General features: G+C 46.4%; 1 protein-coding gene across 2 annotated transcripts in view; it reads right to left on the bottom strand.

The window, feature by feature from the left end:
- Positions 1-23,418, bottom strand: part of IDH1 (isocitrate dehydrogenase (NADP(+)) 1) — a 60,398-nt gene that overhangs the window by 5,507 nt on the left and 31,473 nt on the right. For both annotated transcript variants that reach the window (XM_068131422.2, XM_068131431.2), the window contains exons 6-8: positions 21,198-21,349; positions 11,091-11,231; positions 10,699-10,861 (exon numbers count right to left, since the gene is read on the bottom strand). In XM_068131422.2, the coding sequence (XP_067987523.1) occupies positions 10,699-10,861; positions 11,091-11,231; positions 21,198-21,349 (456 nt within the window). The remainder of the gene's footprint in view (positions 1-10,698; positions 10,862-11,090; positions 11,232-21,197; positions 21,350-23,418) is intronic.

The raw sequence follows: 23,418 nt of genomic DNA, 5'->3' as shown, positions 1-23,418 counted from the left end.
TTGTGCAAACTGCTCCAGTTCTCCCAGATTTGAAGGGTGCCTTCTCCCAACTGCTGTTTTCAGATCTCCCACAGGTGTTCAATGGGATTTAGTTCTGGACTCATTGCTGGCCACTTCAGAACAGTCCAGCGTTTTGTCTTGAACCATTCCTGGGTGATTTTTGAAGTGTGTTTGGGGTCATTGTTCTGCTGCAAGTCCCATGACCTTCGATGGAGACCCAGCTTTCTGACACTGAGTTGAACATTGTGCTCCAAAATGCCTTGGTAATCTCCTGATTTCATGATGCCATGCACACATTCAAGGCACCTCGTGCCAGAGGCAGCACAGCAACCGCAAAACATCACTGAACCTCCTCCATGTTTGACTGTAGGGAAGATGTTCTTTTCTTTGAAGGCTTCATTTTGTTTTCTGTAAACATAGATATGATGTGCTTTTCCAAAAAACTCTAATTTGGTCTCATCTGTCCACAGGATATTCTCCCGGAAGGATTTTGGCTTGTTCAGGTATGTTTTGGGAAACTCCAGTTGGGCTTTCTTAGCAGTGGGGTCCTCCTGGGTCGCTTACCATAGAACCCCCTTTCATCGAGTTGGCGACGGATGGTGCGAGTTGAAACTGTCGTACCTTGTGTCTGGAGGTCAGTTTGAATCTGTTTGGCAGTTGATCGAGGTGCTTTTTCCACCAATCGGTCGAACAATCATTCGCTGCAATCTTCGATCACGTTTTCTCTTGCAGCCACGTCCAGGGAGGTTGGCTACAGCGCCATGGGCCATAAACTTCCTGATAACATTGCGTACAGTAGACACAGGAACATCAAGGTCTCTGGAGATGGATTTGTAGCCTTGAGATTGTTCATGCTTGGCTACAATCTTGTGTCTGACCTCTTCAGACTATTCTCTGGTTTTCTTTATTTTCTCCATGCTCATTGCGGTATACACAGTGACACAAAACAACAGAATGACTCCTGTGTGGAATAAGCTAAGATTTAGTAATTTTTTCAGCTTTTTTTTGTTTTGTTCCACTGCAAGCCAAAGCAATACATGTGTGGATACCAAAATATATTTTAATTTCAACAATTTTCTGAAGAAATTATTTGAAAAAATGTGCCAGGGTGCCAATATTTTTTGGCCACCACTGTAGATGTCTCCCTTCAAATAAGCAATTTTTGGAGTGTGTATTCGTAGAAACGTGAATTCAGCAGAGAATAATCAGGAAATGTTGCAGTGGGTGGAGCCCGTAACCTTGGCAACCTCATTCCATTCCGCCAGCTCCAATCCATGGTTGTTGCACCACCAAAGCACTGCTTGGGAGTGAGGGTGAAATTATGGAATCTCAGCTGGGAAACCGATTTAGGCATGTTTTGGGCCTACCACATGACCTAAGTAGTTTCAATGCCAATTGTCCACCTCCAGGCACCTATCCCTCTCCACATCACTTATTCAGCCCCAACCCAACCCTCTCTTTATACTCCTCTTAGCTTTGCTTTGAACAATTTCCATTTGGTATTCTCACATTTCATTCTGATTCCTCATTCAAAGATCCATTGTTCAGTCGTTTCAGTTTCCAACATCAGTTTTGTTTTTGGATATTGGTTTAGATTTCTCATTGCAACTTGTGATGTGACGTCAATGGTGCACGAAAAATGCTGTCAAAAACTATTTTGGGGGTGGGGGAGGGGGGGATCTTGTTCGATTTTCTAAGGGGTTTAAAATGTCTTAAAAGGTCTAAAATGGGTCAAAAGGAGTGCAAGCGGTTTAAAAAGGGTCGAAGGGTCTAACTTAGACCCTTCAGACCCCTTTGACTCTAAGGGGTCCAAAGGAGTGAAAGGAGTCTAAAGGAATGTAAAAAGGGTCTATATGTCTAAAGGTTATGTTGCACTAGTGTAATCAACTAATAGAAGCCCGAGGTAAAAATACCACAACAGAAAAGCTTTAGCGTATCATTAAAGACTAGTGAGATACCTGTGCTATGCACGGGTGGGAGGCCAGAAGCAAACAGGCAATGCAGATACGGCAAATGCTAAAGCATGAAGCAATTCCACATTTAAATTCCACATTCTTGTAGCACCTTGAGTCGCACGTCAGACATGGACAGCTATTTTGTGAAGGACTTCCATGAAAAACGTACCCGTTCACAAACAAACGGGTACGTTCACGTATAGAAACATCGATCGTGGGTCCGTGGTGAATCTGCATATGCGAAACGGGAACTTCGCGGATCGCAAGGTAGAAACCATCACGGCATGTCGTCATTCACTTCAACTCGATATCTCTTTTTTTCATTCCAAACATAACTCGAATCGCAAATTAATCACAAAATAAATTTTAACAAAATCGTTAGTTTCCTTCATTGTAAAAACTACCAAGTCAACAGTTAAAAGTATTTTGAGCCGATTGGTGTCACGGCCTTGGCAAGATCGATGGAGACAGCGATCTGTTAGCGTATACACTGCCCAAATAGCTATGTGGAATTCTCTCATGTAGAGATTAAACTCACGTCGTTTGAACTTTGGCCGAGGTCATTATTTACTTTTAATGATGTTTATATACGAATCAAAAAGAAGATAATTGGTTTTGGGTTGTCATTTCCGCATATCTCGTGGGATTGTGAGTTGGAGAGACGACCGTGATGGCGGGGAGGGGGTTGGCATTCTCTCAAGCAGGGATTCAACCCGTGTCCTTATAAAAGGTCTTTGTCTGAGGTCACCGAGTCCGATCGGTGCAGCCGTTTGTGCGGCACCCAGGAAAATAACGTTATGCGGGAGTCCAAACCTGAAAATGCTGGAGGCCAAAGGTGAAATTGGAAAAACAATATGCCCTATTTTACTCCAGGAGATCCCAGGATTACCCACCAAAAATATTGTTGCGATCGGTTCAGCCGTTTTTGTGGTACCTTCGAACGGACGGATGGACAGACAGACGGACGGACATTTGGTGAATTATAGTAAGATTAAGACGAAAAGATCGGACACCCTCCCCCGAGAGAACTAAAGTACACTCACCAAGAGTAGGGGGTGGGAGGGGAGATTGAGGGGTGTTGGGGGGGGGGGGGGCTGGGGCTCAGTGTCAACAGGTGGGTTAGAGGGGGGGGGGGGGGGCATTGGCAGTATAGCCCGACAGTCATGGTCCAAGTCACGTTCAAACAGTATGTCGTCAATAGACATACATGCGTCGACCGAGGCTTCCTTCCCCCCCTCCCCCCCAACCGAGCATGGGTTGAATTTGTTCATTAAAGCCCAGTCTAAAGGACCTTAAGGGGTGTGAGGGTCTTAAGGCTGTAAAATATCTAAAATGGGTGTAGAGGATCGAAAAGGGGATGTGGAGGTGTGAAAAGGGAGTGTAAAGGGTTTAAACGATGTAAGGGCTCTCAGGGGTTTAGGGCAAGGGTAAGGGTCTTCTGAAGGCCGACGGCTGTCCACAGGCATCGTCAGCCATGTCAATTAACTAAATCCGTCAATAGATTGATTGCATGCAAGGGCGGAAATCCTGGGGCGAGGGCATATCCTCCCCCTCCCCCCCCCCCCCCACTTTTTTTTGCCTTCACAGCAAGAACACCCTTATCACCAAGTACAAGTACCAGGAATCCGTGTTTATTTATTTTGTCCGTTTGCATTTTGAGATACTTTCTACTTTACCATTTGGGTCATTCCATGTCAAATCATCAAAGAATCTGCCGTCATCTCTCAGATTTTTGTAAAACTTTGGGAACCAATTGGGACCCATGAAAAACGGCAAGAACTCAAATATTTTTGCTAACAGCCTCTTAATTAGTGAGATACAGACTAACGAACTTTGGACTAATTAGCGCGACGTCGCGAATTCAAATGGCCATATCTCAAAGTATAACACCTAGAGAGCTGGTTTTGGTGTCATTTTAAAGGTATTTTCATGCCCTATGAATTTGTCTGGGCAACATTTTCCTACCTCCAACCACAAAAAAGTTATCACAAAATATAAACTTCAATTGTGAATCCCCAAAAAATGTATCCTTCAAATTTCCTCAAATTCATCCCAGAGGTACCTTATGATGTCAAGAAGCTTCCACATAAATTTTGTGATGGGCACTCCAATAGTTTCTGAGATATGAGCAATAATGTACATGTACGTATGGCATATAGGTTCGAAAATCAGCATTTGTAATGTATTATACAATCAATAAGTGAGTTCAAGTACACAGTGTTCACTAACCTGACTTAGGCTTTCAATTTCAATATGTTGCTTTTTCCCATTGACTAGAACAGAAACAAAGTCTTTCATGCCAGGCATTTGTCTGCTTATGGTCTCTGACAAGTAGAATTCCCTGACCTTTTCCTCAATTTCCTTTGAAATCGCTTTTCCCGTCTTTGGGTTAGGCATGGTGAGAATTCCTTGTTCTCTGACCAATGCCTTTGCTTTCCTAGCCATGTAGCTTGACACATCAAACTCCTCTGTGATCTCAGCAATTGTCCAGCTTTTTGGCAGAACAGTCAGCACCTGCACTTGTTCACTTTTCTTGGTCGTTGATTCAAACTTGTGCTTGAGTTGTTCTATCATCTCCTGTCCTGCATCCTGGAGTTTGTTAGATGGCAATCCTGTCGCGATTTCCAATTTTTTCTTCACAGTGTCACCGATTTTCTTGGTTTTGGATTTCACATATTTATCTGCAGCAAGTCTCTTTTTTGGAATAGGTGATTCTCCAATCAATCCCAAAGACTCATTCAGTGTATTCAGTTCCATTTCAGGAGAATGAAATTCAAACTCCCCTGAACTGCCTGGTATTGGTGATTCACCTCCACCATCATTGTCCTCACTACTGCTAATAGCGCTGCTGGTCACTGGTAATGGTATTTCACTCTGAGTCTCTACCACACCTGGTTGTCTTTTTGCCAGTTTCTTACGACACTGGGTACAGATTTTCTGTGCACTTTGCAGTTTGAGGCTTGGATGAGCGGCTATGGCTTTTTGGCTAACAGCTCTCAAGCCAGACGACTTTGGTTTTTCATGAGCTCCAAAGGGATTGCAGCAGGATTTCTGCTTCAAGATGAACTTTTCCTTGGCAGTCGTCATTTTTCTGCAGCTCCTTCAGAAGTGAACTGCCAATTTCTGTTGGTGGCAGGCCTAAGCATTACACTAAGCCAACTTGGACTTTCCCTGGGGATCTTAGACTGTGAAAGTTGCATCACCTCGAATTACCCACATGGGAAATCCCAGTTGGAATTCCCCAGATGAGAATTCCCCTCAGGCCCAGTTGAAAATGAAAGTATATGATACTTCAAAGCAATCGATGGTTGTTCCCTGTGTTCCCTGTCATGGCTAGGTTAGAATGATTGTATAATACATTACAAATGCTGATTTTCGAACCTATATGCCATACGTACATGTACATTATTGCTCATATCTCAGAAACTATTGGAGTGCCCATCACAAAACTTATGTGGAAGCTTCTTGACATCATAAGGTACATCTGGGATGAATGAGGAAATTTGAAGGATACATTTTTTTGGGATTCACGATTGAAGTTTATATTTTGTGATAACTTTTTTGTGATTGGAGGTAGGAAAATGTTGCCCAGACAAATTTATAGGGCATGAAAATACCTTTAAAATGACACCAAAACCAGCTCTCTAGGTGTTATACTTTTAGAGATATGGCCATTTGAATTCGCGACATCGCGCTAATTAGTCCAAAGTTCGTTAACCTGTATCTCACTAATTAAGAGGCTGTTAGCAAAAATATTTGAGTTCTAGCTGTTTTTCATGGGTCCCAATTGGTTCCCAAAGTTTTACAAAAATCTGAGAGATGACGGCAGATTCTTTGATGATTTGACATGGAATGACCCATTTGAGCTTTTGTGATAAAATTTTCTGTATGTTGTGGCGGACACGAAAGCTCACTGGCGTGAGGGCATCATTCCACGCACCAAGTGGGCGGCGGCCACACCAGAGGGGTAGGCGTGGCCGCGGGATATACACCGGGCGCGCAGCCCGGAGCGCGCCAGTGCTACAGTTGAGCTCGTTTAATAAAGACTCTTAAACTCACCGCGTTGTCCGCTTCCTTCTTGTTGTACAAGCAAGCGCGCGTAGCACCGCGCTTCATTGGTGACCCTCCGACGTTCTGGTCAGCCGTCGCTGACCACCCGAATAGGCCATCGCAATGGCGTCCAGGCTGAAACGTTCAGCTCGCTTGCTTGCGCACTGAGCAGCTCGTTGAGCGGCTCACTGAGCGGCCAACCGATCGGCTCGCCAAGCGGCTTGCTGAGCGGTTCGGTCCCGGCGAGGTTAGTTTGTACGCTTCCGGCAGTGGACGACTTCACCCGCCTCCTCGCCAGCTTCCCGGCCCTTACGCGGCCCACCTTCTCAGCGGGGGCCGTCAAGCACGGGGTGGAACACCACATCCTCCACCGCCGGGCCACCGGTCTACGCCCGGGCACGCCGCCTCGAGCCGACTAAGCTCGCGGTGGCTAAAGCGGAATTCGCTACGCTGGAGCGGCTCGGCATCGTGCGGCGCTCCGAGAGTGCTTGGGCGTCGCCGCTTCACATCGTGCCAAAGCCTGGCGGGGGATGGCGCCCGTGCGGGGACTACCGGCGCCTCAACGCCACCACCCCCGACCGCTACCCCGTCCCCCACATCCAGGACTTCTCCGCCCGGTTGGCGGGCATGTCCTTTTCGAAGGTGGACCTCATACGCGGCTACCATCAGGTCCCCGTCAGGCCGGAGGACATCCCGAAGACGGCGGTCATCACGCCGTTCGGACTGTTCGAATTTCTTCGGATGCCCTTCGGTTTGAAGAATGCGGCTCAGGCGTTCCAGCGACCCATGGACAGAGTCTTGCGCGACTTGGATTTCGTGTACGTCTACCTGGACGACATCCTTGTCGCCAGCGCATCCTGTGAAGAGCACCTTCACCATCTCTGCACGCTCTTCGAACGTCTGGGCCAGCATGGCCTCATCGTGAACCCCGCCAAGTGCCGGTTCGGCGTCGCCGACATCGATTTTTTGGGGCACCGCGTCACCAGGCACAGGGCCTTCCCCCCTACTGGCCAAGGTGGAGGCGGTGAAGGGGTTTCCGCGCCCCCGCACGATCAAGGGGCTCCAGGAGTTCCTGGGCATGGTAAACATTTACCATCGGTTCCTGCCCCGCATCGCCCAGCTCCTGCGCCCCTTGCACGAGGCCCTCCGAGGGAAGCCGGGCAAAGGTGACGTTACCTGAACCGAGCAGATGGACGCGGCGTTCGCGGGCGCGAAGCTCGCCTTGGCTAACGCCACCATGCTCGCGCACCCGGCGCCCGATGCACCGATCGCCCTCACCACTGACGCCTCGGACTACGCGGTGGGCGCGGTGCACGAGCAATGGGTGCGTGGTGCTTGGCAACCGCTAGCGTTCTTCAGCCGGCAGCTTCGCCCACCTGAACGCCGCTATAGTACCTTCGACCGCGAGTTGCTCGGGCTTCACCTGGCGGTCAGGCACTTCCGCCATCTGCTCGAGGGCCGTGCGTTCACGGCCTTCGTCGACCACAAGCCACTGGTCTTCGCGATGGGCAAGGTCGCCGAGCCGTGGTCGGCCCGGCAGCAGCGTCACCTCTCGGCCGTGTCCGAGTACACGATGGACATCCGGCACATCGCGGGGAAGGACAACCCGGTGGCGGATTGCCTTTCCCGGTCCGTCGCCCACGCAGTCCACCTTGGCATCGACTATGCCCGGATGGCGGCGGACCAGGCCGCCGACCCCAGCGTCCAGGCCTTGCGGACCGCCGTCACGGGCCTCCGCGTCACCGAGGTGCCGTTCGACGGCGCGGCCCTCTTGTGCGACGTCCCCCTCGGGCGGCCTCGCCCCATCGTGCCCGCGGCCTGGCAGCGCCAGGTTTTTGACGCCATCCACGGCCTGTCAAACCCAGGCACGAAGGCCTCCCAGAGGTTGGTCGCCGACAAGTTTGTCTGGCATGGCCTCCGGAAGGCCGTCCGCGGCTGGACCAGGGCGTGCCTCGCGTGCCAGCGCGCGAAGGTGCACCGGCACACCCAGGCCCCATTGGCCCCGTTCACGGTGCCGGAACGAAGGTTCGACCACGTACACGTGGACCTGGTGGGACCTCTGCCCCCCTCGCGGGGTTTCACCCATGTCCTGACAATGGTGGACCGCACCACCCGGTGGCCGGCGGCCGTGCCTTTGGCGGCGACGACGGCGGCGGACGTCGCACAGGCGTTCATCGCCACCTGGGTCGCCCGGTTCGGCGCCCCCTCGGACATATCGTCCGACCGCGGCCCCCAGTTCACCTCGGAGCTCTGGGGGGCGGTTGCGCGGGGGCTCGGGGTCCAGCTGCACCGAACCATGGCCTACCACCCCCAGGCCAACGGCCTGTGCAAGCGGTTCTACCGCTCGTTGAAGGCCGCGCTCCGGGCCACCCTTCGCGACGGCGGCTGGGTCGACAGGCTCCCCTGGGTCCTGCTGGGCCTCCGGACGGCGCCCAAGGATGACCTGCGCGCATCCGCGGCGGAGTTGGTCTTCGGACAACCGCTGCGGGTGCCGGGCGAGTTCCTCCCCGACCCCACGGACCATGGTCCGCGGCGCAGGAGCGCTCCGCGCTGCAGGAGACAGCCCGGAGGTTCGCCCCGGTGCCGACGGCGCACCACGAGCACCCGCCTACGCACGTCGCCCCGGAGCTTCGCACCGCGGAGTACGTCTTCGTCCGGCACGACGCCCACCGGACACCACTGCGGCCCCCGTACGACGGGTCTTTCGAGCCTTCTGGTCCGTCCCTCTTTCTGTCTTTATTTTCGTATCCTTCCTTCTCCTTGGTTTCTTTGGTCTTGTAAATAGTAGAAATAAATCATATTTGTATTTCCTACCTTGGTTCTTCTTCTTCTTCTTTCCTTTACATCCGTGCTGGAGACCGGGGTGAAACACTTCACCTTGGACATCGGCGGTACTCCCGACCGCGTCTCGGTGGATCGCCTCAAACCGGCCCACCTCGACGTGGACCACCCACCGCCGGTGGCTCGGCCCCCGCGTCAGGGCCGCTCCCCTGCGGGCGGACCCCCGGCACCGCCCAGGCCCGCTGCCCCCCGGTCCTGCACCCATCCCGGGTGCAGCCGGAGGCATCCCAGCTGGCATCCCTGCACCCCGGACGCTGCCGGTCGCCAGAGGGCGCTTCGGCCGGGTCATCCGTTTGCCCCGCAAACTGGCCCTCCAGGTGCGCGGGAATTCTGGGGGGGTGCGTGTGGCGGACACGAAAGCTCACTGGCGTGAGGGCATCATTCCACGCACCAAGTGGGCGGCGGCCACGCCCGAGGGGTAGGCGTGGCCGCGGGATATACACCGGGCGCGCAGCCCGGAGTGCGCCAGTGCTGCAGTTGAGCTCGTTTAATAAAGACTCAAATTCACCGCGTTGTCCGCTTCCTTCTTGTTGTACAAGCAAGCGCGCGTAGCACCGCGCTTCAATGTCCTGTTTGTATGTGTGTCTGTGAACGGGATGTCCTGAAAAGTTATGGATGGATTTTGACAAATCTTGTTTGGGTGTGTGACAGTGACAAACTGATTAGATTTTGGTGTGGATCCGATCTATCAGTGGGATACGAAATGTAAACTGTTCAGCCTGGTGGAGGTATACGCTCTTCCCAGTGCCGTTCTAGTTTTATTATGTTGCCTCCGCCACCGAAGGTGGATGGAAGTTACGTTTTCACCCATGTTTGTTTGTTTGACTGTGAACAAAATATCTCAAAACGTTGTGGATGGATTCGGACGAAATTTGGCAGAGATGGAGCGTATGTGACACGGACGAAATGATTCGATTTTGGTGAAGATCTGTATGCGGATCTGGATACTATAATTTTTTAAGTGATTCTTCACCATTTGGAGATCGGGCCAAAAACGATACGTAGTAGGATATCTCAAAAATTTATGGACGGATTTGGACGAAGGTTGGTGGACATGTGTGTGTGACGAGGAAGAATGGATTCAATTTTGGTGAAGATCTGAATATGGATTCGGATACGAGAATTATTTAATTTTCAAGCGATTCTTCATCATTGATATATCAGGTGAAATGCGATTTATAACATGATATTTAAAAAAAAGTTATGGACGAGTTATGACTAAACTTGGTGGATGAGTTGGTTAAGTGACAAGAATAAGCCGATTAGATTTTTGTTTAGGTCCGAATTCAAATCCGGCCTATCAGGGGGATACAAAAAAAACTGTTCAGCCTGGCGGAGGTATGCGCTCCACCGAGTGTTTTATGCTCTCTACCAAGTGTTCTATGCTCTCTACCAAGTGTTCTACCAATACAAACTAGTGTTTGTATTGTGAGAGTCGTGTCAGGATATCTCAGCAAATGGAAGCCGCACGATAACTTAGGGTGCTTGCAAAAGTGCCTCAAGTTCATAACCGGAGGTGGACGAAACAATCCCAGAGATGTCTGGCTTCGGTGAACAAACTTGATCACAGTTTGCCACTGGGTGTTTTTGTCCGCTACCTTTTGGCTACATTCGATAAATGGTTTTGATTTTGACTTTCCTCGAGCCTCACCTGCATCGGTGCTGTACTTCGTGTGTGATGAGCCAAATGTACCTCAGTCATTTTACCAAATTGCACCAACATGGCAGCTTAGAAACTAATACATGGTACTGCACTCCCAAAATGTTGGAGTGAGAATCATCCAATGACAGACCAGCATCAAAAAATTCAATCAAACCCTAGTTGGTGTGTCCATGCATGACTTGTTCTTACTTGGGAAGGCCTTTGATACAGGCGACCAAATCTTTGGTCATGTGTCCCGCCTCAATGGTGTCCACGCATACTTGCTCCAGTATTGAACAGAAGTTTCCCAAATCTTTATTTCCATCCAGTTTGGCTCGGTGGGCCAAGCCACGTGTCCAAGCGAAGATAGAAGCTGCCAAGCACAGGTAGAGCATCGTCAGATTGGTTCAAATATCCAGAAATCTGGATCTTGTCAAAACCTACTTACAATGCTCGCATTTCCTCACTGCTTGAACAATCTTCCAAGTAAACTCAGCGCATGCACACGCATCGAGTCAAGTTCTAGCAGCATAAAGCACGTGAAGCAGGAAAATACAGCAAAAAGAAATTATAACATGCAGTGCACAAATGGCGTTCCTTACCGATGGGATTGGTCGACGTTTCCTTGCCCTGCTGATGCATACGGAAGTGACGCGTCACCGTACCATGAGCTGCCTCAGACTCGACTGTGCGCCCATCCGGACACACCAGGACACTGGTCATCATTCCGAGAGACCCAAAGCCTGTAGTGTGGTTCGAGTTAGCGTCAAATATGTTCGTAGTATGTCAGACACGTGCCAATTTTCCTGGTAGGAGCCCATTATTCTGGGAGCCAGATTGAGAACCCAGTAGTCCGATTCACCATATATTAACAAATATAATTTCGTTCAAAATTTTGGGAGATTAGCAAACCTGCACATTTTTGGAATCATCAGAGCAGGGAGAATCAGAAAATCAATGTTGGCATTTGCACAGACACCTGCATGGCCGCCATTTTGGATTTTCAAAATGGCCACCATAAAATACATATTTTGCGCTATCTCGGCTTCGAGTCAACCTAGAAACTTAATTAAATATGCTAATCCTATGTTTTCTGGGTCAAGGAATCCAATAAAGGCCTCAAAATAGTGCTCAGGATTATAGAAAAGCAACAAACAAAGGTAATTGAAAACCATTGTCTTTATATTTGTGATATACAGTCACGTGAAAAAGTAAGTACACCCAATGTAAAGTTTGGACTTTTTCAACATATTTCAACATACAGCTATTTGATCTTCATTTCAACAATATTGATAGATGAAGGTGATATAATATAACAAATATCATGAAACATTTACATTTTGTAGTCCCTGGTGTTGGGCTAGCGGCTAGGGTGCCGGCTGAGGATCCAAGGATCCTGGGTTCGAATCCCGGTCAATCGCTGAATTAACGCCAGGGGGGGTTGACTCAGCCTGTCATCCTTCCGAGGTCGGCAAATTGAGTACCAGTTCACTGGTAATTCCCTGCTTGTCGTTAAAGGCGGCAAAAAGGGTTTGCGTCAGGAAGGGCATCCGGCCGTAAAACATTGCTTCAAAAAGGGGACCGAAAAACAACAACAACCACAGTTCCCGAAAAAGGCCAACCCCCGCTTGCGGGAAAAATGGCCTCTAAAAGGTGGTTTTTAAATTTTTTTATTTACATTTTGTAGTCCATTGTATAACTTAAATAAACAAATGCAAGTTTCGCATGTGGAAAAAGTAAGTACACCCTTGGCTCTAATAGGTGGTATTGCCCCCTTTGGTAGAAACAACCTCAAGTAGGCATTTCTTATAACTGCCTACCAGTCTCTGACATCGACTGGGAGAAATTTTTGCCCACTCCTCCATGCAGAATTCTTTCAGCTGTGCAATGTTTGAGGGGTTTCTTGCATGCACAGCTCGTTTCAAATCCCCCTACAACATCTCGATGGCATTTAAATCCGGGCTTTGACTTGGCCATTCCAGAACCTTCCATTTCTTTCTTTTCAGCCATTCCTTCGTGGATTTACTGGTATGTTTAGGGTCATTGTCATGTTGCAAGGTCCAGCTTCGGTTGAGCTTCAACTTCCCGACAGATGGCCTCACATTATCCTCAAGCACCGTCTGGTACAATGAAGAATTCATAGTGGATTCGATGCTGGTGAGCTGCCCAGGCCCTGATGCAGCAAAGCTGCCCCAGACCATAATATTTCCACCACCATGCTTTACAGTTGGTATCAGGTTCTTGTGGTCAAATGCTGTCTTTGGTTTTTGCCAAACATGTCTTCTGGTACTGTGGCCAAATAGCTCTACCTTTGACTCATCTGTCCAGAGCACGTTGTTCCAGAAGTGCTGGTCTTTGCCTCGGTGTTCATTGGCAAACTTTAGTGTTGCCCTGATGTTCTTTCTGGACAGCAAAGGTTTCCTCCTGGCACACCTCCCATGTAGATCAAATTGTGCAGCCTCTTTCTAATGGTAAACTCGTGCACTTTGACATCAACAGTGGCAAGAGCTATCTGTAGGTCCCGTGATGACATTCTGGGGTTCTTAGAGACTTCTTTCAGCATATTGCGGTCTGCTCTCGGACTGAACTTGCTGGGGCGGCCTGGCCTGAACAAGTTGGCAGTTGTTTGGAATATTCTCCACTTGTAGATGATCTTCCAGACAGTCGAATGATTGATTTCAAATTGTTTGGAGATCTTTTTAAATCCCTTCCCAGACTCCTCGGCATCTATAGCCTTCCTTCTGAAGGCCTAAGAGAGCTCTTTTGATCTAGGCATGGTGATGCCACACACTTCAACAATAAAGAGCAAACCAAACTAAATGTCTGAGGTTTAAATAAGACAGGTTCCTCCAAGATCCTCTCTAACGATGTTCTTATCATTTGCACCTGAGCTGGCGCACCTGATTCTAATTTTAGGTATTTGAAGTAGTGATAAATGTAGGGGTGTACTTACTTTTTCCACATGCGAAATTTGCATTTATGTTTATTTAAATTATACAATGGACTACAAAATGTAAATGTTTCATGATATTTGTTATATTATAATCACCTTTATCTATCAATATTGTTGAAATGAAGATCAAATAGCTGTATGTTGAAATATGTTGAAAAAGTCAAAACTTTACATGGGGTGTACTTACTTTTTCATGTGACTAACTGTATTACATAATACATGATATTGCAAGTCCTTTGAAGTTATAGGTATGGGTTTATAAAGCAAGAAAGGAGCCTTGTTCGTATCAGATTGAACTCTATGTCCTATACACAGGATCTACTAGGTCTATACCGTTCAGGAATATGCTTTTACAGATCTTCATCACTGTCCTGAGTAATTTTCGCAAAGGTGTCTACGCAAATGCCAACATTAATTTTTGGACTCCGCATGCTCTGAATATTCCAAAAATGTATAGTTTTGCTAATCACCAAAAAATTTGAACGAAAAAATAGTGAACCTGACTATAACCTAGATTTTTAATTTGACACCACTACCCACAACTACCACCCCCCCCCCCCCCCCAAACCACCCCTTTTACAGCAATAGTTTGACTATATCACTTGAAAAAAGTATTCTACAAACATTTTAGAGGTGGGTGTCCATGATTGCTGTACTTGTATGGAGAACAAATCATAAATCCCATTGAAAGAGTAACTTTTAATAAACATGGAATTTACACCAATAAACCTGGGATAGCCGCCTCTACACAGGAAAATGTACGTCCATGAAATGTCCCTCAATAAACAAAACACAAAGTTCACCTTCAAATAAGCCATTTGGGGATTTCATTGCTTTCCCAACTAAAGGAAAAGTTCATCAACTACTGTACTATTTATTACCTTACCCCACAAAGTCTTGAGAAAGAGGATATGGGAAGGGTTTATTCAACTCTTGCTTTGTGTTTCTGAGGACGATCTATATTTACTACGATCCATGATTTTGTCTGAATGTCAATATTCCCCAACACTGAGAGCGTCAAATTTGATTGGTCAAGAAGGTGTAATATTTTGTCCAAGTACTGCTAAACTAGAGGTTTTTAGAAGTGCCAACAAGGCCATTTGTGTTCTTCAGTATTCAAGTATATAATTTAATTTAAATAAAATAAAGATTTTAAAGGCTGGAGAAAAAAAAAAAAAGATTTTTTTTGGGGGGAGGTTTACCAGCAGCCTTAAAGCACCATATTTTACAACACCTTAACGCATGAAATTAATTATTTGTGCCTGTTGTTTGTGTCCTTCGACATCCCTAAAAACAGGAAGTTTAATGTTTGTAATGATTTTCAATTTTGTTTGACCATAAGACATGCTAAAACAATTAGCTTACTCCTCTGTGCGCATGCACAATAGGGACGAGATTCCATACAATTTGCCAAATTCAGAGTCAAAGTACTGCTAAACTATTGAAATTAAGTGGTTTATCAGTTGGAAATTTGGAAATCAAGTAGTTCCTCGATCATAGACCGACGTCAGTACAGACCGACAGTGAACCAATTGCTTAACCATGCTTCGCACTTTGCGCGCAGGGTAATAACTAGTGATGCATCAAGTGTGTCGAGCCAAGACATTGCCTGGTGCTTGGCATGTTGAATCAGGCCGTTAATTGATTGTTGTTGGTGTCGGAGATCAATTTTGACTCCACTTTTTACAAAAGAGCTGGTAACACAGATTATCATTACAAGTCTCAGATGATGTTTTGGAATCATACCACGAAACAACAAATTCCTCCATCACCCCTGAAAGTCTCTTCTGGCTGCATGGATATTTCCCCCAATAGTTTTAAGATTCTAAAACTTTTTTTTTTTAAGGCTTTAAGGCTCGTGGAAGATCTGCAACACAAATACACGCATGTAGACATGAAAACACCAGATATGACTTGCACATAAACACAGTCGCTGAGATTGGGGGAAGTGACCTCACTTACCAAAGCACTATTGGGTACCAGGAACATCTTTATGACATCACTTTTCTCTCCACAATCATTGGGGCATCGAGGAGGAAATTCCTCCATGCAAACCAACCTATCGTTTTTTTCCTGTGCTCTATCCTTAAAATTCCAAGCATCAAGCATGGAAGCAGCAGGTACCATTTTTAAGCCTTTGGTACGACTCGGCCGTATTTCGAACTGCTGATCTCCCAGACTCAAAACAGACTCGAAGCACAGAGTCTTTGTAAATGAGCTTCAACACTTTAGCCTTGCCAATCACAGCAATACAACTTTTGGAATCACACTTCGTCATCACATGTGTTGCTGGCAAGATGTTGCACGCATATATGGAAGTTTCGTGGATTGTTATACAACGAGAATGAATGGTCTTTTACACCAGTCTTCAACCAAAGTTCTGTTATTAATTTTAACTTTGTATCATAGAAAGTTCAAAGTATGGCAACATCGGTGTCAGGTGACAGAACAATTATTCGCTGGAAATAGGCAGTCACTGCTGCAGCACAATTAACCCTTGGATGCAGGGATTGGGCCTCCGAGGCCCAATGGCACCTGTATCTAAGGGTTAAGGAGCCTGTGAATATCAACTTCCTCCTGATTTGATCAAAGTTTATCAAACACGATGACTTAATCCTCTATGAACACATAGGTATCCCTGTCATATATGAAGCTACCAGCAGTCACAAGTTTCTTTCCTGGCTCCTCTTTCTTTTCCCCTTTCACACGGCAACTACAAGTAATGGGTGCGTACTGCAAATGGCTCAATCATGAACATCTGGAAGAGTTCTCATCAAACAACGAATGTCACCTTGATAACGCTCAAATTTACCGGATCCAGCTTCATGCAGTTTGGTGTGATCAGCAATGCGGTTGATGTTGCACATGGTTCTGCTTTTGCTGCTACAGTGCTGCCCCTTTCAAGAGATGTCATAAAACATCTGGTGCTTGCAACATGCTCCAAAATGATTGCAACAATACCCCCTTGTGTCTCGTTGTCGTGAATTGGACTCTGCTCCAAAGCGAGATGAGTGCGCACCTCATTGAACTGACCTGATCGTTTCACATGGTGATGATCATGCATGAACTCCTGATGCGTAAGAGGAGCCGTTTCAGATATCGGATTCATTTCTGCTAGATATGCAGTAATCCAATGAGCATAATTTGGGAAGATTTTGATTTTGGATAACGAGCCAGTCAGGCAGGGTATGTCATATCTCAGATGGGCAATTTCAACCAGAGCGAGGTCTATGGCATGCCGTTGCAAATTTCCACGCTTCCCACCTTAAGCAAAGTTGAAAGATGAAAAAGTGTTTCACCAAGAATGACCCAATATCCAATTTTGAGTTCAAATTTTTCTATTTTGACCTCTGTGACCCTCAGTCTCCACCCCCTGGGGCATGAACCGGAGGTCAAACCCCAAAAAATCGTTACATATTTCATGCTTCTCCTAATGATGATTGTATATACAAGGTTTCATTACATGTTCAAAAATGTGCTCACAATTGCATTTTCAGGTATTTGACAAAAATGTGCCCAAGCGCAGGGTCAAAAATGATACTGCTCTTGCACTTTTGTGCTAAGCCTGGTGTTGGCTTAACGGTTAAGGTGGCTGGCTTAAGATCTTAGGGTCTTGCGTTTGAGCCCCTGCCATGCCGCTGAATTTAATACCAGGTAGGTTGACTCAGCATGTCAGTCTTCCAAGGTCAGCAAAATGAGTACCAGCTTACTGGTGACAGGGGCACTGCATCGGCTGCACTTCTATAAATTATGCAACCAGCAGCCACAGGGTACATACGAAACAACAACAACCTTTGTGCCATGTGGCAATCACATCTACCAACTATCAAGTTTGGTGAATTTCTGCACAACCATTTAGGAAAAGATAGCATGATGGATGGACAGACAGACAGACGGACAGACAGACAGTGACATGACAAACAAATGGAGCTGATTAAAATATCCCCCCGTTTTTTTTAAAAAGCGCGGGGATAATGAAAGTGACACGGACTTTAAAAGCTCATAGATTAACCCCATACCAGATAAAATAGGGCATTACCTGCTATGGGAGACGGGGGGGGGGGGGGTGGGGGGGGGGGGGAGGACTGGGGGGAGGAGGGGTGGGGAGTGCTACTCAAAACGTCTGGCCCTGGCTCCCACAATAAATGCTTTTCTCTTTAAAGTTCAACATAAAGTTATTTGTATCTCATGAGATGACGAAGTTACTACTGAGTTCTAATAATTACAGGTGTGGAGCTCATGCCTTTTAGCTTCTACAGCCACATCTTTCAGAACCATGTACCACCTCAATCAAACAGGTATGTTTTATTATTATTTCTTTTATTTTATGTTTATTTTTTTATGTTTATTTTCTATTTGTATACAAATAAATAAAAATGGACCATCTTTACCATCTGGACTACATTGCATCCCGAACATCCAATATGACTGTCGACCGTCACCGATATCAAACCATATGCCAATCTCTTGCACAATTGGTTTCAAACCCTCACTAACAGCAGTTTTTCAATGATTAGTTTTCATGATACAGAAGTTAAAAGTTCTGAATCTTACAATGGGTCCTTTGTTCATCTCATACCACCAAATAATGAAAAATGTGGCAAGAAATAACTACTAATGCCTCGTCTTTAAAAAAAAAAAGGAAAATATTTTTTCATCTGAAAACTTGTTGATTTCTTATAAACCTGTTGAATAAATCTAAAAACATCAAGCCTGCCCTAACTTTTTTTTATCTACACAGAGGGTATAAAGGGGGAATGCAATGACAATGGGATCACTCACCACAGTACGAGACAAAACAGGGGAATGAACAAATAGGAATCTCAAAAGGCACTCGGTAGAGCGCGTACCTCCGCCTAGATTAACAGTTTACGTTTTGTATCCCACTGATAGACCGGATCTCGATCTGGACCTGAAACAAAATCTAATTGGCTTGTTATTATCACCTAACCAACTCATCCACCAGGTTTTGTCACAACTTTGAGCTATCTTGCTGTATATCGTTGTTTGCCCCATCTCTCAATGCTGAAGCATCACTTAAAGAATTGTACCCGTGTCCGAAGGAAGCAGTTCAGTTTGGCATTCTTCATATGAAATAGGCAAAGCCTAGAAACTAACAAAATCCCTTAGAATTTACCTTTAAAACCCATAATAATTATCCTTTAGAATTAAACACGGTGGGTTGGAAAGGTTCTTCTTAATTTTTGACAAATAGATGGAACGACGGAAGGAAGGAAGGACCCAAATATTCTTACAGGTCGCACAAGATCTGCCTGCAACCCTCTTATGGTTAAACTGCCAAAATCAAGACTCTCTGCTCACCTTCACTCCTTCATTCCTCTTTTATCGCACCTCTGGAACAAACTCCCTCACTCTCTTCAATCCCACTCCTCCCTCCAGGTCTTTAAAACAGCTGTTCACCACCATCTCTTATCTTCTCCCCCATCCAAAACCTTGATCTTTTCTACCCCCGCTAATTTCACCCCAAATCCACTTTTTTGAAATACCAACTTTCCTGAAAGTCCTTGGTGTCCTTGTGTTTTATACTTCTCCCACCCCCCCCCCCCTTCCCACACCTCCTCCCCCCAAGCCCTCTCCCTCCCACACATCTCCCTGCTCTCAAATGTTGTGTTTGTGTACTTCCCCTTCTCTCCCGATCTTGTCTACCGCTCCCTCTTTTTATATATTTTGTTTGTCTGTTTGATTTGTTTGTGTGATAAATGTTAGCTCTTTCAGGAGCCTCGATTCTGTATACAAAACAAAAAAAAAAGCCAAATATTGAAGCAGCTTCACCATCTTCATTGTTTGTTTTATATATCATAGAAGTATTATTTTATATATTCATTTTAGCCCAATCTCTCAATACTGAAGAATCACTTTAAAATTCTAGTCAGCCCAATCAGATGAGTTGCGAGGTATTACCAACTTTGGGGTTAGATCTGCAGACTTGGCATTTAATATGGAATATATATATTTTTCTTGACGGGTTTACTTTCTGAACTCAGTATATCAATCTGGTGAGTTTATTTTACCCTTCGGTGATGTCTTTGTTGAAAGAACCATGTCACTGATTGTCTTTCGCAGCAAGAAGTCAATAACAGGATTATATCACAGCTGGCGTGACAAAATGTAAGGACAGGTACATTTGACGATTGGCTTCACAATCGGGTATATAAGGGTTGTTGCGTTCTGTATTAGTGGAAAACAACTGCTGCACGTCTACAAAAGTTATTGCCGCTTCCTCTGGAGATTGTCCGTCAACTTGACAATGCTGTTTGTCATGGAGTGGTGGCTTTACGAAATTCTGGCATGAAACGGCGTGCTATTGCTCGGCAGTATGGCATCACTCAAGGTCAGGTGTCAAAGATCCTGAAACGAAATGCTCAGAGGGGTGTCCCTACTCCAATACCGAGGCCAGGACATCCACGCAGAACCACAAGGAGAGATGATCACCAGCTGCACCGGTTAGTCTGCAATGGCCGTACCAAGTCAGCTAATCGGCTTAGGGCTGAGTGGCAGCAACTGACAAATGTGCCTGTATCCAGAAGGCTAGTCAACCAATGACTGGTTCAAGCAGGCTATCGTGCCAGGCGTCCCCTGAAAAAGCCACGCCTGACCAGACAACACAGCCAGCGCCAATTGCAGTGGGCCAGAGAGCACCGTCAATGGCAGCCAGGACACTGGAATCACGTGACCTTCAGTGACGAGTCTAGATTTCTGGTCTATCGTCAAGAGGGCCGCGTCCGAGTGCGCAGACAAGTGCATGAAGCCCACAACGAAGATTGTTTAGTGCCAAGAGTCCAAGCTGGAGGTGGTGGGGTGACTGTTTGGGCTGCTTTTCATGCAGGGGGCAAAACTGACCTGGTTATTCTGAATGGAAACCTGAACCAGTTCAAGTACAGGGTCATTCTGGAAGAAACATTGCTTCCATTTGCTCGTGCAGCCTTTCGAGGAAACTTTGTCTTCCAAGATGACAATGCACGGCCTCATCGTGCTCGCATGATCCAACACTTTCTTGCTGACCGTGGTGTAGAGCATATGGATTGTCCTGCCATGTCCCCGGATATGAATCCGATAGAGAACTTGTGGGCAGAATTAACGCGTCAAATCGACAAATTGGACCAGCAGCCGACCTCTGTGCGTGAATTGCAGCAGGCTATTGTCACTGCATGGCAAGTGATTCCTGTCCAAACCTTGGCAAATCTCGTGAACAGCATGCCTCGACGTGTACGTGCTCTACTGAATGCTCGTGGGGGTTACACGAAGTACTGAACTGTAAATTTACTGTCCGTAATCCCAGTCATAATTTAGCTTTTGTTTTTGTTGAAAATTTTTTTGGCTAATGTGCAAAATAAAGAGACACTTCTGGAAAACGTACAGAAGTTTAACACAGTAATTGAGTTCGATATCAGTTTACATCACTTTCAAGGATCAATGTATTTGCTTTGAAATGTCAAATGTGGTTTTTGTTTCTTTTAAAGGTCACATTAACAAAATCTAGAATAATTTCAACATAATTCCAATGAACTTTTGGTTCTAAGTCATCTTGAAAAGTAAGTTCACCCCCACAAAAAAAATATTCCATATTAAATGCCAAGTCTGTATATTCACCAACTCCAGAGGTATTTTATGAACCTCAAATTACAAGGTTTTGAAAAATAAGATCAACAGCATCTTCCTTAAAGCTCTTCTACATAAATATATTTTTAATCTCATTAAGTAAATCACGAAATGATAAAGAAACCTCATAACATACCTTGTGCAATCGCATCCGACTGCACATCACCATCGTAGTTCTTGCAAGCCCACACAAAACCACCTTCAGACTTCATTGCGTAAGCTACCATGTCATCAATTAAGCGGTGCTCGTACCAGATTTCTTTTGCTTCGTACTGTGCTTTGTAGTCTCTAGGGGACGAGGGAGAGAGAGAGATATATATTGCTGCGGTTTTGAGATTTGTACAGCAAAGTTCAATAAAGGTTAAAGCTTGCCCCCCATAGTTAGTCACACGAGCAACATGTAGCCTCATTTGTAGTATAGTTATGTCTTAGTATATGTGAGAGTAGGCCCCTTCCAGTGTTAATCCTGCGTTGTGTAAAGACAGGAGGATAGGCCCTACTTCTACAAACCATTCCACATCCATAGGCTCGATCCATTGCGGCTAAACAGCCCTAGTTGTGCTGGGCGTGAGTTAACACGAGGTGGGCCTCGGCAGGTGGAGGAGGGTTGAGATCAGCGCAGCGGCGAGGCGATGACGGTAAGAATGAGCCACCAATCGTGGCTCACAGCGTGTGGCTGCAGCACTGCGTCACAGGGCGTGGTTGGAACATTGGGCTAAGGGCGTGGAAATAAAACCGATCGCGCGAAGCCCCCACCTCAATTATGAGGAGGGAGAGGCGGTCAGTGGCAGTACCTCAGTTATGAGAAGGGAGAGGCGCTCGTCAAGGTATGAGAAGGGAGAGGCACTCGTCAAGTTGGGAGAGGTGCACTGAAAGAAGTCACGAGTTCTGAGCTCTAAGAAGGGAGACACGCTTGAAGAGGATCACCCGCACTGTATGAACTTGGTTACGAGGAATACGTGGGCGCAGCCAGGGCGGTTATAACTTGCGCGGTTTAGCCAAAGCGAATGAACGCGGCTGAATAACCGCCAGCCACGCAAGTCTGCCCTCTACCATTCGCCCCAAGATTACCCGTTTGTTCGAGCGACATGATACGAGTTCCTGCCTTCACCTACCTCCATCTTCGCGGGACGTGCCGGGGACCGTGGAGAGTGAGACGGGGTCGATCCTGGACGACCACCGTGGCGCTGGAGAACATCATCCTGCCCATCTGCAAACCCCATGTGAGTGTGTGTGAGACGGGCCCGTTTGTCCTTGGGTATTAAGAAATAAGACTGTCTAAGCTTCCCTGTGTCTCTTCGTCCTGAGCTGTAAATACGTGCATAATAATCAAACCTATTTGTTCTTCCTTTTCTTCTGAATTCGATCGTCTTTGTGATTTCTCCATTGACTAAGCGTGGCACGGGTAAAACCGCTTGAATCGGGTTCCATTATCTATAACGGCACGGATCACGTGTACGCAAACCGCTCGGCGTATCACCATCACACGTGGTTCGTGCGAGGCTTATTTCCTCGCTTCCAGGGCAGTACTAGTACTTAGGTACGAGCGAATTTGGTCCCGAAACCCTATTTGGCGCTGTCCGGAAGGGACGTAATAGTTCTCGGGTCGCGCCAGGTCAGTAAAGACAAGGATTCATCCCCCCTTGATAAGGGGAGAAGGCCGGCGACAGATCCACAACAATATATACAGAGAGAGAGAGAGAGAGAGGGAGGGAGGGAGACAAGTAAAAAAGACAAACTTCACTTCAAGCACATCTGTGTTTTTTGTAGAACATGTAATATTCTGACGACACAGTAATTATCATGATTTTTGTGCTACGATATTAAAATGATGCTTACTTTTGAAATGAAGTCTGCCATTATATCGTGAATGCATATTAGACTGGGATTCAATTGTGAATTCATCACTCTGCTTGCATCATTATTTGTATATCAGGAAGCACTCCTGTGCTGCTGATGCAGTGGCCCTGCACATTAAGGCAGGAATTTGGAACTTGGCCAAGGTGCCAGCAATAACTCGCCTACTCTTTTGCACAGGGAACCGTGGGATCTTTAATGCCGAACAAAAATCAATGCTGATCCAAGGGTCTACAGCTGAACGTCCATCCAAAGGATGTCACACCATTTGATGCAACATCATGGCTGCCAAGCACCAGTCCGATAGTTTATAGTCGGGCCAACAATCAAACTTCAGTGAGACCGCTCAAAGGCAAATGCGCTACCTCTGCACCATCCCGTTGGACACAAAAATCGCATCCAAATCGAAATGTTTTCAACAATTACATCTTAAAAGAAAAATAAAATGCACATACGAACAGCAACATGAGCAAAATCAAAGAATCAAGTTAGATAATTAG

Source organism: Myxine glutinosa, chromosome 1, assembly GCF_964187855.1.
Source record: "Myxine glutinosa chromosome 1, kmMyxGlut1.1, whole genome shotgun sequence".
In the NCBI taxonomy this organism is placed as follows: Eukaryota; Metazoa; Chordata; class Myxini; order Myxiniformes; family Myxinidae; genus Myxine; species Myxine glutinosa.
The sequence above is the reverse complement of the archived record's forward strand: the minus strand, read 5'-3'. Positions and strand labels throughout refer to the sequence as shown.